We start from the raw sequence: 17876 nt of genomic DNA on the forward strand, positions 1-17876 counted from the left end.
TATTTTTTTCGATAGTCTACAGAACAAACCATCGTTATACAATAACTTGCCTAATAATTACCCTAACCTGCCTAATTAACCTAGTTAAGCTTTTAAGCTGTATAGAAGTGTCTTGAAAAATATCTAGTCAAATATTATTTACTGTCATCATGGCAAAGATAAAATAAATGAGTTATTAGAAATGAATTGTTAAAACTATTATGTTTAGAAATGTGTTGAACAAATCTTCTCTCCGTTAAACAGAAATTGGGGGAAAAATAAACAGGGAGGGCTAATAATCTGACTTCAACTGTATTTGTACCATACAGGTGGGCATTAGTACCTTTAGGCTTTACTTTTGTAACGTACTGTGAGGTGCACTTTTGTACTTTTTATTATATGTACCTTTAGGGACCTGTTAGGAACACAAATGCACCATTTAAAAAGGTACTCTTGGTCTGTCATGATTTACTTACCCTCAAATTGTTCCAAAACCATGAGACTTTTATCACAACTGATGATATTTTGAACCAAATTTAAGATTCCTGTACCTCCACTCTAAGGGCCCTATCATACACCTGGCGCAATAAGGCACAAGACCTGTTTGGCGTGATTTGTTGCTATTTCCAGTCCAACGCAACACTAATTTTCCAGCTTTGTGACACGTTGTTAAATAGCAAATCCATTTGCACCACTTTGTGGACTCATGGGTGTTCCGGTCTAGAAAGGAGGTGTGACAGAAATCTCTCACATTTGATTGAAAATATCTTAATCTGTTTTCCAAAATTTTTAAATAACATGCGTTTGAGTAAATAATGATGAGTGTTTTTTCTTTCCTCCTCACCCACTGTGTGGATGTAAGATATACTGTACACTGTTAACAATTTTTGTAATTTACACAGTATTTAGCTGTAATATGACCTGTATTTTACTGTAGTACAGTCATGCGGTGTTACCGTATTTTAAATTTGCACTGTGAAAATTACTGTATGTTTTAGAGTAAAGATACACAATACTGTAAATACATATACAGGAAGGTAAATGCTACTGTAAATGTAAATACAGAATTTTTGCTGTAATCGCTTTACAGTAAGTTACTGTAGATACCACAGGAAATTGTTAACAGTGTATTTAACCCTGTCTTTAATATCAATTCAATTAATCAGATTTTTAAATGTCTCTTCTATTACAGGACATTCTTTTAAGAGGAACCACCAGAGGAACACTGAGCCATTCTTCAACTATCATTTTGCCACAAGCATGTAGCTTAGTAAATGCATTGTAAGTGAAGCAGATTAATTATTCACATGATTTATAAAAATCAAACTTGTATGTATTTCAGCAATACATAGTTTACTATTCAGGCCATATTTTTGTTGTTGCTTGCAAAACAATAAACATGCATTAACAAAAATATGTTTGTCTGCTTTTAATTATACTGTTTGGTGGACCATTTGAGCCATAAAGAGGTGTTAGGCCTATAAGTTGTTCTGTATTGACGACAATATTAGCTGTCATCTTCAATGGCAAGTTTTTTCTAGCAAGATCTATTACTAGGTAATCTTTAAACACATGCTTTTAAATGATGATTCATGTTTTAATATGGAAATTATTCATAAAATCACGTTGCCTTTGTACGAGAAGATACAGAACAGTTTCATAAGAGGTCTGTTCGGTACCATATAAGGTGCAACTTTTACAAAGGTTCAAAACTGTTCCTTAAGGGACATAATTTTTTTCTGAGAGTGTAGGACATTTCAACACAATCTCATGGCAATTCGTAACTTTTTGATTTAGTGGCTAATTCGTATGAATTCATATGATCAAATTTGTACGATTTAGTACGATTTGCTCATCCCCCAATGACGGTTGGGTTTAGGGGTGGGGTTAGGTGCCACTCCTCCTTTTTAAAATCGTACAATTTCGTACGACTAAACTCGTACGAATTCGTACGAATTAGCCACTAAACTGACAAAACCTAAAATACTTACGTTTTCTCGTGAGATCAGGCTGGACATTTACAAAATATCCTAATGGAACATGATCTTTATAAATATCCTAATGAAAAAAACAAACAATCATTTTCAATGTATTTATGATTATTACCTGTGCAACATAAGGTTTTGTGGTCCAGGTTTTGCATATACAGTACTAAAATCTCTAGAGGTAATAAAGGTATAGAACTATATCAGGATAAAATTAAAAATGAGCTATAAAATAATTATAATGGAACTTTACAAAATGTAATTTCTGCTTAAAATGTCATTTGATCCAACAACAAAATGAACAAACACTTTTGCATTCTCATAACTTTTCAAAAGAGAGGGAAAAGGAAACAATTACCATATTACTACCTAGCAATTGACAAATTTTTTTGGAATGTAATACTTACTTAATTACTAACAGGGCCATTTATATCGAAATTGATATTTAGCCACACCATATTGGTGTTTCGTAACATAATTATTTTTTTTTTTATGAGATCAGCCCAACGATCAACCCCCAATCTGGAGGACCAGGACATTTACTACAGACAATTTAGCTTACCCAATTCACCTACAGCGCATGTCTTTGGGCTGTGGGGGAAACCGAAGCACCCGGAGGAAACCCACACCAACAAGGGGAGAACATGCAAACTCCACACAGAAATGCCAACTGAACGTGCCGGGGCTTGAACCAGCAACCTTCTTGCTGTGAGGCGACAGTGCTAACCACTATGCCACCGTGTCACCCCCTGCAATGACATAAAAGCGTAAAATACATGAAGACGTTAAAAATGTTGACTACATTTGCTTTTATTATGAATGTGCTCGGCTTAAGCTTAACTATAAACCAGGATGCTCCAAAACAATGACTAAATCTACATTTAAAAACGTGCACATGGAATTTGCTCTCTAGAATCTGCTGCACTCCACCTCCATATTATTAGCAATAGCTGTTATTAGCTAAAAACTTATTAGCAAAGCTGTTATTCCCACAATTGCTATTTTCTATATAGTGAATTGCACATAAATCCGTATGTAAATAGGAGATAAACAAATAGGACAATGTAAATATGCTTTCCATTGGGGTGAACAAGTGGATGGACAGAAATTTCTCGGATTTTAATAAAAATACCCATTTGTGTTTCGTCACTGATAAATAAATTTGGAAATTAGAGCGACATGAAGGGGAGAACATGACGACTAAAATGAAACGTTTTAATTTTAGTGTACAAGTGTTAGTTCACTCAAAAATAAAATACATGTGGTATAAATTACTCACTTGAGATACTCACTGAGACCTTTGTCTTCAGAAAAACAAATGAAGATTTTTTAGATAAAATCCGAGAGCTCCCTCATCCTCCATAGACAGCAAGTTCATTCAAAGTCCAGATAGGTACCAAAATAAAATCCTCAAAAACATATGCATTCAGTGGATCAGACTGAATATCATCAAGCTATGAGAATACATTTGTGCGCACATTAGTGACTTTTGTTACAGTTGCCGTATATTTGTAGGAATTTCGCCTCCCGTCCTCTCTCTTTCTCTCTGTCTCCCAGCCTGTCATTTCCTTTTAGGTCCACCTTCGCATTAGCCGATTGGTCGGGAGAACAGTCAATCATCATTGGGCGACGTGGCGCAGTCATATAATAGGACGCCAGGAAGAGCGGAAGGAGTGCTTTTCCTTTGATCTCGTTTTTGTGTGGTTTTGCTGACATAATTTTGTTTTTCGTTGTCTTTGCTTTACCTTTGCTTGGGTAAATTTATTTTGTATTACTTTTGACCATTTTGAGCTACTTTGTGATTTTTGTACATCTTTATTTCGATAGTTTTAGTTTGTTACTTTCTGGCCCAGCTCTTACCTGACAAGATTGAGAGATTTCAAGTTCACACTTTTCCTCAGAGTAAGGTGGACAGGGAAGATATCGTATGACTTCTATTTTGCAGACACGTAGACAATCCATTGTTTAAAACACCAGTTAAGAAGTGTATTTATTTTTATATAGTTTCGTATAGGGAGGATTACGGCGCTTGTCGCTGAAGACTTTTTCTTTTCTTGCTTCTAGCGATGTAAGGGGTTTGTTTATGAGTTAGATTTGTTTTGTTATATTTATTTCTTTCATTTGGCTTCACTATCGTCCCCTTATTCTAGAGTTGACCTAATTTTGTTTGATACTTTGTTTGAATTTGCCGCTTTATTATAATTGTAAATGTTTCTTCCTTTTGTAAATATATTTAGGCATTCTAGTTTCACTTTCTTTGTACATTAGATCACTTTTGTTGGCAGTTTTGTTGTTTGTATCTTTTGCTTGCATTAAATGTTATTACTTTTACCCTAGACTAACATCAAAGAGGTTGTAACCCTTTATTCAACTTTATTCTCCTCAGTGTCAGTATATTGCGCATGTTCATCAGCACTGTGCAGTGACGTACACTACCTGACAAAAGTCTTCTCGCCTATACAAGTTTTAGGAACAACAAATAATAACTTCAAGTTGATCATTTGATATCAGAAGTGGCTTTTATGAAAAGCAAAGGCCTCTAGATTACGCTTATTTTACCCAAAAAAAATATGATCATGCCTTGATTTTGGATTATTTAATTGGGACAGTAAGGATTGACTTAGCTTAGACAAAAGTCTTGTCACCTAACAGAAATAATATACAGTATAGAATATAAAGTCATAGTGCAATGGAAAAAGAATTAATATTGTGTATGACTCCCATGAGCTTGGAGGACTGCATCCATACAAGTCTGCAATGACTCAAATCACTTATTAATAAAGTCATCTGGAAAGAAAGCGTTCTTGCAGGACTCCCAGAGTTCATCAAGATTCTTTAGATTCATCTTCAATGCCTCCTCCTCCTCCATCTTACCCCAGACATGCTCAATAATGTTTATGTCTGGTGACTGGGCTGGCCAATCCTGTTGCTTTAAGGAACTTTGATGTACAGGTTGAAGTATGAGAAGGAGCGTTTTCCTGCTGAAGAATTTGCCCTCTCCTGTGGTTTGTAATGTAATGGGCAGCACAAATATCTTAATACCTCAGGCTGTTGATGTTATGGGTGTGAGAGCTCACCGATTTGACCTAAAATATCTTCATTTGCATTCTGAAGACAAGCAAATGTCTCAGGGGATTGTAAAATTGATAATGTAATTGACATTTTGGGGTGAATTAACACTTTAAGGTGGAGAAACATTTATTGTTATTGTTTTTTTTGTTTTGTTTTTTTTTTTTGTTCAGGTGATTCCGTTAATTCAATAGGTCCACTGAGCCCACTTTGAAAGTAAATTTTACTACTGTGATTACATCTTTACACACAAACTTACGAACCCATACACACTTATTTTGATTAACCTGATCGTTTATTTGAAAAATACACACACAGCAACCACAATATGGCATCGTTTGGTGATGTGATCTTTGAAACAAGCAGACTGAGGCTCTGGAGAGATCGCCAGATGGAACTGAAGAAAGCCTTAGAGGAAATTGGCCATACTGAGGTAGAAATTACAGAGAGTGTCATGCCAGACTTATTTTTAGTTGAATGTTTGGATGGTGTTGTACCATTAGAGCCATTATCTCTTGGTTGAAAAAAACTGGACTCATTTCTCAAACATCCAATAAACCAGAAGCAATAGATTTGCTGCATATTGATTCAATTAAGTAACGTTTGACTGCTCTGTTGCAGGTTTATGGGAGCTTATTTAATTGCATTTCTGTGTTGTGATTTATTTTATCAACCTCCTTATGATCGCCATTCATTTTGGCTAACATTTTCTCATATGACACATTCTCAATCATGAATGCCTTCCACAGGGCATTGAATGTCTTTCCAAAGGTGTTATACGTGCTGCTGTAGTTATACCAACAGTTAAATGGGAGAACTCGCTCACCGGCCACTTTATTAGGTACACCTGTTCAACTGCTCTTTAACCATAAATATCCAGTGAGCGACAGTTCTGTGGGCGCAAATGCCTTGTTGATGCCAGAGGTCAGAGGAGAATGGCCAGACTGGTTCCAGCTGATAAAGAGGTATGCAGAAGAGCATCTGTGAACACACAACACTTCCAACCTTGAGGCAGATGGGTTACAGCAGCAGAAGACCACACCGGGTGCCACTCCTGTCAGCTAAGAACAGGAAACTGAGGCTATAATTCACACAGGCTCACAAAAATTGGACAATAGAAGATTAAAAAATTTTGCCTGGTCTGAATAGTCGATTTCTGCTGCGACATTGGGATGGTAGGATCTGAATTTGGTGTCAATAACAATGAAAGCATGGATCCATCCTGCCTTGTATCAACCGTTCAGGCTTATGGTAGTGGTGTATTGTGGTGTGGGGACTGTTTTCTTGGCCCATTAGTACCAATTGAGCTCCGGGTGTCAATGCCACAGCCTACCTGAGTATTGTTGCTGACCATGTTCATCCCTTTATGACCACAGTGTACCCATCTTCTGATGGCTACTTCCAGCAGGATAACGCACCATGTCATAAAGCGTGAATCATCTCAGAGTGGTTTCTTGAACATGACAATGAGTTCACTGTACTCAAATGGCCTCCACAATCACCAGAACTCAATCCAATAGAGCACCTTTGCGATGTGGTGGAATGGGAGATTCACATCATGGATGTGCAGCCGATAAATCTTCAGCAACTGCGTGATGCTATCACGCCAATATAGACCAAAATCTCTGAGGAATATTTCCAGTATCTTGCTGAATCTATGCCACGAAGGATTAAGGCAGTTCTGAAGACATAAGTGGGTCCAACCCAGTACTACTAAGGTGTACCTAATAAAGTGGCCGATGAGTGTATATGGAACATCAGGTTTATCACCTAAAAACCATATTCTGGGTGAGAGAGGAATTGTTGTTGAATTTAAAACAAAATAGAACCTCAAAAACCACTCTGAAGCAGTATTTGACATTAGACACTTGCAGTCTTAGTCACTTGAGAGTGTGTTCACTCAGCTGGAAGTGCTCAAGGCTGTTTCAGGGTCAGGACTAAAAAATGCCATCGTACAGTGCACTTTAATGGATAGTTATCCCCCAGAATGACAAGTTAGGGTTAATATTTAATATACTCACCTTTAGGTCATCCAGGACTTACAGTTGAAGTCAAAATTATTAGCCCTGCTGTGATGTTTTTTAATGATTTTCCAAATGATGTTTAATAGAGCAAGGAATTTTTCACAGTATTTCCGATAATATTTTTTCTTCTGGAGAAAGTCTTATTTGTTTTATTTTGGCTAGAATAAAAGCAGTTTTTAATTTTTTAAAACCATTTTAAGGTCAAAACTATTTGCCCCCTTAAGTAATATTTGTATTCGATAGTCTACACAACAAACCATCGTTACACAATAACTTGCCTAATTACTCTAACCTGCCTAGTTAACCTAGTTAAGCCTTTATGTCACTTTAAGCTGAATGCTAGAATCTTGAAAAATATCTAGTGCAATATTATTTACTGTCATCATGGCAAAGATAAAATAAATCAGTTATTAGAAATGAGTTATTAAATCTATTATGTTTAGAAATGTTGAATAAAATCTTCTTTCCATTAAACAGAAATTGAGGACAAAATATACAGGGGGGCTAATAATTCAGGAGGTCTAATAATGTCTGACTTTAACTGTAGATGGCTGTTTTCGTTAGTCAAACAGAGAAGATTTTAGCTCCAAACCATGGTCCTTAGGGATTCATGTAATGCAAGTAAAAGGTTACCATTCCTTTGAGAATAAAGGGGGGAAAACAGACACAAACAACACATAATCCCTGCAGCTCATGATACATTAAGGTTCTTATCAAGTCAAGTCAACTCCATCTTTACTGTCATTCTACACGCACGAGGACATTCAGTAGAATAAAATGGCACGTCTCACAGGACAGTGCTACATACTAATTAAATATAAATATAAACACAACTACAGAACATATAGAAGAATATATAAGAAAATAGGGTGCGGTCGCTCAGTGGTTAGTAGGGTGACTGGTTCAAGTCCTGAATGGGTCAGTTGGCAGTTCTGTGTGGAGTTTGCATGTTCTCCCCATGTTGACGTGGGTTAATTATAGGTGCTCCGGTTTTCCCCACAATCCAGACATGCGGTATAGGTGTATTGAATAAACAAAATTGGCCATAGTGTATGAATGTGGGGGCGATGCAGTGGTGCAGTAGGTAGTGCTGTCGCCTCACAGCAAGAAGTTCACAGGTTTGAGCCTTGGCTGGGTCAGTTGTCGTTTCTGTGCATGTTCTCCCTGTGTTCGAGTGGGTTTCCTCCAGGTGCTTCGGTTTCCCTCACAGTCCAAAGACATGCGGTTCAGGTAAATTGGGTAAGCTAAATTGTCTGTAGTGTATGAGTGTGAATGAGTGTGTTTGGATGTTTCCCAGAGATGGGTTGCAGCTGGAAGGGCATCCGCTGCGTAAAAGATGTGCTGGATAAGTTGGCGGTTCATTCCGCTGTGGCGACCCCTGATGAATTATATGCCAGGCCAGCAGTGAGAGGTGCAAGAGGATGAGTAATGCATTACCTAAGCACTGCTAGTTTATTATTGAGCCTTAGTAAGTGTTTGCAAAACTGTCAAGTGCATATGCTGCAAAAAGAGTGTTTCAAGTGGTTTATACAGCCCACTCACCTGTGTGTATCTCATTTGAAGAAACACTTCTCTTTTTTAACTCCCCTACTGTTAAACAATCCAACAATTGACCATTTTTTTAAAATTCATTCAGACAATCTTCAGGTCTGGCGAGAGCATTGTTAGCTTATCTTAGCATATATCATTGAATTGGATTAGACCATTAGCGTCTCATTAAAAAAATTCAAAAAAGAGGTTTGATAAATTAAAGCATGAGTCTTTTATAGTTACATTGTGTACTAAGATTGCACTGAGATGCGTTCATTCATTCATTTTCTTTTCGGCGTAGTCCCTTTATTAATCAGGGGTTGCCACAGCGGAAGAAACCGCCAACTTATCTAGCATATGTTTTTAGGATGCCCTTCCTGCTGCAACCCAACACTGGGAAAAAGATTCATTGCATTTACTAAATTTTTTAAGGTAAGTTGTTGCAAACAGAATATATGTGCTGAATTTAAACAAACATATTCAGTATTTAGTGATGTTCAACTTAATTTGTTTGTTAAAATTCAGCCCATATACATTGTTCGCAATCACCTACCTTAATAACAAATGTAGTACATCCAACAAATCATTTTTTTCAGTGTGACGGAAAATGAAAAGTTGCTATTTAGGCCGGTATGGCTAGGAAAAATTGGAGTTGAGGGCTCTCACAACCAGGGGTCGAAAGACTGAGCTTTGATACTTTGATCTTCTACCTGAGGCAGAAGTCTGAAGAGACTATACGAGATACTAGCTGCTTTGATAGAGCAAGAAAAATAAGAAAAACTGTCCAGGATGGATGGAGGGCAGGGGTGCACTTATGATCTTTGCAGCTGTTCACTATCCGCTGTAGGGTCTTGCGGTCAGCACCACTGCAGTTCCCATACTAGACAGTGACCAGTGGTGTAAAGTAACTAACTACAAATACTCTAATTACTGTAATTAAGTACTTTTTTCTCAGGAATTGTCATTTAATGAGTAATTTTAAAAATGTGTACTTTTACTTACCCTTGAGTACATTTTTAGTGCTGTATCTGTACTTTTACTCCACTACTTTCCTTCAACCTGCAGTCACTACTTTATTTTCTTGTCTGTGGGGATTAGAAAAATCAGTCCTACGAGTCCAATCAAATCGCACATAGAAGGTAAATCGCATCATAATGAACTGCCTCAAGACATGTGCGATTTATAATTGCAGCAAACTGTTTGGAAGTATTCAAAGGGTCTGAGAAGATGTCCAAAGTCTTTACATGCAATGACCCAGAGACTGTTTAGATGCATGTTACTGATGACAAGATGACAGATGTTTACTGTATGATGACCGAAATGGTCTTAAATACCTGGCAGGCACAAGATGTCAACATGACGATAGATTGGGGACAATGCATTTTTTGGAAATGAAAATCGAGTTGACATCAGATTTCAACCTCAGGCCAACATCAATGTCCAACCTAAAACCAACCAAATATCAACATCTAATGATGTAACAGATTAATGTTGTGTGGATGTTACCACTATTGACATTTATCAGACATTGGATTTTGGTTGCCATGAACAAATGTCAGTATTTGACGTCAATATGAGGTTGGTTTTAGATGTTGGCTCGATGTTGGATTTTCTAACAACCTAAAATCAACCAAATATCAACGTCATTTGACATCATTATTGGACATCAATGTAACGTCCTTAGACGCTGGCTAGACGTTGAATTTGGGACGTCACAACCTAAATCTAACCTAATATTAACGTCTTATGACGTTGTGTGCCTGCTGGGCAATAACTAAATGCACTACAGAATGTTACGTTTACACACATCCACTAATTACATGTAAACGCATCAGTTTTTAAAAACATAATACTCACTGAGCACTTTTAAAAGGGCTACTTTTTACTCATACTTTGAGTAATATTTACAACCGATCCTTTTTACTCTACGTGCACTACATTATTAGGCAAGTAATGGTACTTTTACTTAAGTATGACTTTTCAGTACTCTTTCCACCACTGACAGTGACATAGCTGCTCAGTGGTGCTCCTGTGAAATATAGTAAGGATGGGTGTAGGGAGACCTGCTGTTTTAAAGCTGTGGAGAAAGATGTGACATAGGTTCATCCATGCGCACTCCAGGAAATTTAGTGCTTCTGACTCTCTCCATTGTCTGCTGATAGTCAGTGGGGGGTGATTGCTCCTGAAATCCATCAAATCTCCTTTGTTTTTTCCTCATGTTGAGGGGACATGTTGTAACACGTCTGTAACCAGTTAAAACAATCATTCTGTGTACTTGATACAGCACCTATGGTATATATATAGCCCTCAACCACAACAAAGAACTGTTTCATATAGGTTCATATAGGTTCTAGAATGACTGAAACTGAAAATCCTGCCATTGTTTGCTCAGTCTTTACTTGTTCCAAACCTGTTTAACTTTTTTGTTTTGTTAAAGGGCAGCTATGATGAAAATTATCGTTTGTAAGCTGTTTGGACAGAACTGTGTGTAGATATAGTGTTTCCACAGTCATGTTGGAGTGATAGAAACACAATAAGTCTCTTTTTTTTTAATTTCCTGACATTAAAATAAGATCCAAATCCCTCTCGTTTTAAGCCCACCGCAACATGATGAAGGAGTGTGGTTTCCCCGCCCACCGAATTGATTGACGGCTGTGTATTAACATGTCTCCATAGTAAAGCGTATGATCATATCAACAAGACAGGACGTGCGCAAAGCAAATGGGATTAAAAGATCTGTTGAGCGCTCTGTGATCATCAGTCATTATCAAATGTGATCAAGAATGAGTTTTACAAGTGTAAAACATTTTTAAAACAGTGCATGTTTACTGTCTTTATCACCACAGCTGCATGTCAGTACAATTATAAAAGAAGACGCCTCAATCTTGGTTTGTGGACGTTAAATCAGGTTTATTTTGTACATTAACATAACGAATATCCTTACAGCAGTGGATATTAACCGGTATCCTGTCACATTTGCCGTGCAAAAACAGTGCAAAGTTAAACGTGCACGCTGTGTATGTGTTTCCACATTGTGTGTGTGTGTGTGTCTGTGTGCATGAACTTTATAGCGACCTTGTGTTATACTCATTCCACAACAAATACATCAAATAATCATTGGGAAAGTTCCTACTGTACTATTTCTCATGTGAGATCTGCTTCCTTCATGTCTGTAACTGTGCTGTTTGTCTGACGCAGCCGAGGTGAAGATTGAGGCACACTCTGACAGCCACATGGAAACGATGGGCGGGGAGAATTAGCAATAAAGGCACAGGCAACAAAAACAGCTACATGTGTTCAGAGCAGAAAATTCTAATGTTCTGAAAGCTATAATAAATAATATGATGGGTGTTTTGAGCTGAAACTTTACAGACACATTCTGGAGACACAAAAGGCTTATCCTAAATCTTAAAAAAGGGGTAAAATAGATGCCCTTTTAGACACTAAAGAAGATATTTTGAAGAAAGCTGAAAACCTGTAACCATCGGTACATGGAATTCAATGAAGAAAGAAAAAGAAAGAAACTAAAATAAAAAAAATAAGTATATAGAAATAAATATTTGGAGCCACTTGAGCATGAGTAAATAGAGTAAATAAATGTTAATTTTTGGGTGAACTATCCCTTTAAAGTTCTTCCGTTTAGCATTGTTTTTTTTTTTTTTTTTTGTATATCGTTGTGCTTCAGATATGGTTAGAACTTTATGGTTAGAGTTTGCACTAAAGGCACCACAAAGTGTTGTTGTTGTTGTTGGTTTAAAGGAGTGGTCCAGAGTGGATTTATAAGGCTTGGTTGTGTTTATAATATGCAAAGCAATGTGTGCTCATGCTTCATTTGTAAAAAATCACACTATTTTTTCATATATCTTAGATTATATACAGCTACTCAGCTAACATGAAAACGACTATCATATTTCCTAGTTCCTCTGAAAGGCTCGCCCTCAAGAGGCTATGATTGGTCAGCTAACATAATGTGCTGTGATTTGCGGATGGGGTTCGTCATGCCCCTACAAGCACATGCTTTTGCGCTGTGTAAACACTGTCAGTCAGAGCAGCTGTTAGCAACGTTAGCTGCCTGAATCAGACAGAAAAACCCCTTTCACACATACAGACCTTTCCGGAAAATTGCTGGTAAAGAGAAGTTGTAACATTACTGGTAATTTGCCGGATTGCTGTGCTGTGTGAATGCAGAAGGAAGATTGCTGCAAAGAGTGTGTTCATATCTAAAACGCGCTGACGTGAGACGTCTACTCCAGCCAATCAGAACACTCAGACGCATTCACGTCCACGCTGTTTATGAAAATAAAAGCCTTTGAATATTTTTCCAGACATATTTAGCTGCTAGATGTTAGTCAGATAACATTTCTGTTCCTTCTTAATGTGTTCAAAAGTTATCCATAAAATGCTTATGATAAGCCGTTGATTGTTTACGTTTAAGCTCTGACGCGTGTGCAAATAAAGCAGCCGGTGAGCGCCAGCACGCACTCATATTATGTACATCTTGACATGCAAAAGTGTTCCTCCATATGTTTTCATCAAAGTTGTCCACAATACTTATCCTTCCACAGAGTTTGTAATGTAGTCAAATGTTTACAAATACAAGTGCAGCCGTTTAGAGCTCGTTTTTGGTTAATGATGTCAGAATTTACCGGTATTTTGGAATGGATGTGTGAATGGTCTTTTCCAGAAAAATTCCGGAACGTCCTTGCCTGTGTGAACAGCACTTTTTTTTTTATTTACCGGTAAAGTCGTTCCGGAAATTATCCGGATATTTAACGGTATCACTGTGTGAAAGGGGCTAATGTCTCCCTTTGCATTGAAGTTTGAGCGGTTTACATTCAGAGATGTTGTTTATGTTCACACAGCTACATTACACAAATACTTAAGTTTAAAATATGATATTGTAGTGGACCACCCCTTTAAGACCTGAGATTGCTTTACACACTTACTTTCTGTGGCACGCACATGCTTTCAAGCGGCTATGACCGCAGGTATGGATTTTTGACATTTTTTTGCCGTCTTCATGCCCACATGAAATAAGCTTTGCAAGCAGTCAAGCACTCAAGTGCATAGACAGCAAGTGTGGGTTTCAGTACAGCACATAGTTTGGATATGGTGAGCATTAAAACCAAAGAACTAAACAATTTTTACATCTCTTGCACGCATGGCATTCTGAAATTCTCATTGATTAATGTAGTCCACAGCAGAATGTATTTGCTATTTCTGAAAGCTATGAGTGATACAATTACTTAATTTAGCTCTGAGTTTAAACAGCAATCATCAAAGATTTAATAGATATCACACCATTCTACACTCAATCTGGTATTCTCAAAGCTGCATTCACATACGGTGGATCAAAGAGATGGTTACGACATGGCTCATGCATTGATTATTGCTGCTTTGCTCTGTCCTTTGGCTATGTGTTACTATAACTGTCTATAGCACTATATGTGGGATTATGAAACTGTACAACCATTGGTGTTCAACAGTGAGACAAAAAGAAAACAAACTAAGCATATGGATGCGTATGTAGGTTCTCGCGGAAGAAGTATCTGAGCTTGATGGCACGTCTCCTTGCACTACCAGTAATGGCCTGCTGGTTGCAGCAGATAGTAATTGTGCCTTTAAGCATCCCTACCAAGTGTTTCAGCGAGTTGAAGTGAACCAGTGCAGTGACATGTTTTTTAATAGGTTCATGTATAGTATATTTTGGTTGCTGCATAAAATATTTTACTTATTATGATGGTCATATTTTTGTCTTCATTTCATGTGTAGTTCTGAAATAGTCCTATATCCCACCAATCATTTAGTCTTTATCATATGTTTACCTTAGTGTGCATTTATGTACAGGAGGGAAATTTCTTAGTACATATTAGGCAAATATATACAGTTAAAGTCAGAATTATTAGCCCCCCTGTTTTTTTCCCCTAATTTCTGTTTAATCGAGAGAAGATTGTTTCAACACATTTCTAAACATAATAGTTTTAATAACACATTTCTAATAACTGATTTACGTTATCTTTGCCATGACGACAGTAAATAATATTTTACTAGATATTTTTAAAGATACTGGTATTCAGCTTAAAGTGACATTTAAAGGCTTATAGGTTAATTAGGTTAACTAAGAGGTTAGGGTAATTAGGCAAGTTATTGTATAACGATGGTTTGTTCTGTAGACTATTGAAAATATATAGAGCTTAAAGAGGCTAATAATTTTGACCGTAAATAGTCATTAAAAAATTTAAAACTGTTTTTATTCTAGCCGAAATAAAACAAATAAGACTTTCTCCAGAAGAAAAAAATATTATCACACGTACTGTGAATATTTCCTTGCTCTGTTAAACACCATTTGGGAAATATTTAAAACAGAAAAATTAATTCAGAGTGGGGCTAAAATTCACACACACATACACACACACACACACATATATATATATATATATATATATATATATATATATATATATATATATATATATATATATATATATATATATATATATATATATATATATATATATATGAGCAATTCCATGCAAATGTCAAGCTTGCCATGAAAAAAATTACGTTTTTGCCAAAATAGTAAAACCGTTTCTAAGTTTTTATGTAGGCTTGTATTTTACAGTACTTTAGAAATACTCAAAAATGTCTCTGTCAATATTTTCAAACTATTAAATTTAATTTACATTAAATTTAAAGTCACACAAATTTCACATCTGTCACATCCATAACAGAGAGATGTCACATCCATAACGACACTTTTTCCTCACAAATGCAAAAATCTAAAATCAAATAAAATCAATCATGTTTGTTCTTTAGAGAGCCAACTCTTATCCTTTTGATTAGCAATGTTTCTTTTGGGTTGTGCTGTTTAATTCAGAGAATGTCTAGAAAAAGTATGTTGTTTACTGTAAACTTGCAGGCTATTTTTGTGACGTCCAAAACGCAAGTTTATTTTCCTCATTTAAAATATTAAAAACGTTTACAGATTGATATTTTTATTGTTCCCACAACTCCATGGCTAGTTGTTTTGAAAAACATAAAGAGATGTTTCAATATAATGTTAACATATACTTCCTCTGTCAATATGTGTTTTGAGATTTTACTGCAAATGTCACATCCATAATGCTGGAATTGCTCATTTATAAATATGAGTTTAGATAAAGTGTTTTGTGTTCAAAAGAAAAAAAAAGGTTTGTGAATTTTCATAGCTTAAATAAACTTTATAACGCAAAAAACAACATTATGTACGCATATTAATACAGCTGTTCTGTGTCAGTTAAATCCAGGGGTGTAGCGGACATTTTAAAAGTGGGGGAGACGGCTGTATGAGATATAATTATTAATCACCTGTTTCTAAATGGTCTGTCTCCCCCCCCCCCCCCCCGTCCCCCCCAGTTGCTACGCCCCTGGTTAAATCAGTTGACTGTTGAAATTCAAAAATTTTAACCCAACTGGTCAAGTTATTAAATAAATAACCCAACAAAGGGTAAAAATAACCCAACAAAGCACTAAATATTTTTAACTCAACCAATGGGTTAAATAAATAACTTTTTTTTTAAGTGCATCCTATAAAGACTCAATGATCGGTGGGATATAGGACTATTTCACAACTACACACAAGCGGTGAAGACAAAATATGACCAACATAATGAGTAAAATATATTTTGCAGCAAGCAAAAAATATGCTACTCAGTTAAAATAGTTGGGTTAAAAATACCTCAACCTATAACTCAACTATAGATTATTATAGCAACTTCCTAACTATGGGTTATTTCAATCCAATGCATTGGGTTATATAATTTAATAATATAAATTTTAATAGTTAAGAGTGCTGATGAAGCGGATATAAATATCACGACACGGAGAGGTAATTTGATAAAAAAAATAACAACAATATTATTGTGTTATAGCTTAATTACATTTTAGAACACAAAACCAACATTATATATGCATATTAATACAGCTGTTTTGTGTCAGTGAAATCAGTTGACTGTTGAAATTTTAAAAAAGTAACCCAACTGGTTGATTTATTAAATAAATAACCCAATAAAGATAAAAAAGAACCCAAAAAGCATAAAATATTTAATCCAACTGGTTGAGTTATTATTAATAAGCCAAAAAAGGTTAAAAATAACCCAACAAAGCACCAAATATATTTTTTACGTTTTTTTAGAATGATGATGAATGGCAACTGATGATATGGTGTCTCTTTGTTTTGAGCTATAGGGAGGCGGGTGTGTTCTGTGCTGACGACATCCTTTACTAACGATCCGATTGGCTAGTTTGCACTAGTATTATCTTCAGCACCTGTCGAATTTGGCCCATATACGCACAGCGAATGATGATTAATAGGGTGCATTCTTGTATGAAGGCAGTATTTTGGGTCCTTTCTTTAAATCTCAGACTCGAAAAAAATATTTCATCCAAGCTTTACTGCGTTTATTCGACATTATATAGTTGAGGTTATGCTCGTTATCATTTATCATTATATATACTTCAAGCATTTGCAGTGTGGCAACGGTTACGGTATTCGTTTTTGTGTGATTTACTGAGCTGTGTTGAGTCAGTGATTGATCGCTTATGTCGCGCGTGTGTACGTGACGTCTGAATGAACTGGATTCCTCGACCAACTTTCAAATCGATGTTTGGGAATTTGAAACTGTCGGATTCTGTGACGGCTCTTTTCAGCACCTTGGTTAGTTCCTCTGAGGTAAACTCGAACCATATGGCAGGCGCACGGACAAATATCAGCTGGTTTTTATTCCTTACCTATTCCCGTGTGAGTTAGGCGCTTTTTTTGAACGACGAGGTCTCTGGACTGGACTGAACGCCATCATATGAAGTCGCAATTTTGTGTACGACTGGAATTTCAAGATGATGATCACACGCTACAGACCGGTATGCAAATTTCTTTGTGGTTTTGGTTAGAAATGTTTATGATGTTATATATTGTTGAAAATTAGCATTTACACGACGTTATATCGTTAATAGTGTATGTGCTGCTTGGTTTTTAACCCGTTTTGTTCTGTGAAGAAGTTGTAAGGAAAACCTTACGAGTTTTTCCAAAACATTTCTCTTGCTTGCGAGAAAGGCTACTTTTCCCATGACAATTTCGTGAGCTTGTCGTATTATAGCCCACAGGACTACTTAAAGATTTCATTTTAACACCTTTTTAGTTTTGACAAGATGCGACAAGATTCAGTAAATGAAAGCAAATGAAAGAGGTGCTGCGCATGCGCACTCAATTTAAAATGAATCCTGTGTTTAAATAGGCTGAAGCCCAAAAGAT

At 36.4% G+C, this 17876-nt stretch overlaps 2 protein-coding genes across 2 annotated transcripts in view; both read left to right on the forward strand.

The window, feature by feature from the left end:
* The window catches only part of ush1c (Usher syndrome 1C), a 60582-nt gene extending 59313 nt beyond the window's left edge, over positions 1–1269 (forward strand). The window contains exon 21 of the mRNA XM_056452241.1: positions 1172–1269. Within this exon, the coding sequence (XP_056308216.1) occupies positions 1172–1184 (13 nt within the window). The 3' untranslated portion in view covers positions 1185–1269. The remainder of the gene's footprint in view (positions 1–1171) is intronic.
* A 15816-nt stretch (positions 1270–17085) lies between these two features.
* Positions 17086–17876, forward strand: part of abcc8 (ATP-binding cassette, sub-family C (CFTR/MRP), member 8) — a 137906-nt gene continuing 137115 nt past the window's right edge. Inside the window, exon 1 of the mRNA XM_056451912.1 lies at positions 17086–17485. Coding sequence (XP_056307887.1) covers positions 17462–17485 — 24 coding nt within the window. The 5' untranslated portion in view covers positions 17086–17461. The remainder of the gene's footprint in view (positions 17486–17876) is intronic.

The sequence above is a fragment of the Danio aesculapii genome, chromosome 25 (genome assembly GCF_903798145.1).
Source record: "Danio aesculapii chromosome 25, fDanAes4.1, whole genome shotgun sequence".
NCBI classification, from domain to species: domain Eukaryota; kingdom Metazoa; phylum Chordata; class Actinopteri; order Cypriniformes; family Danionidae; genus Danio; species Danio aesculapii.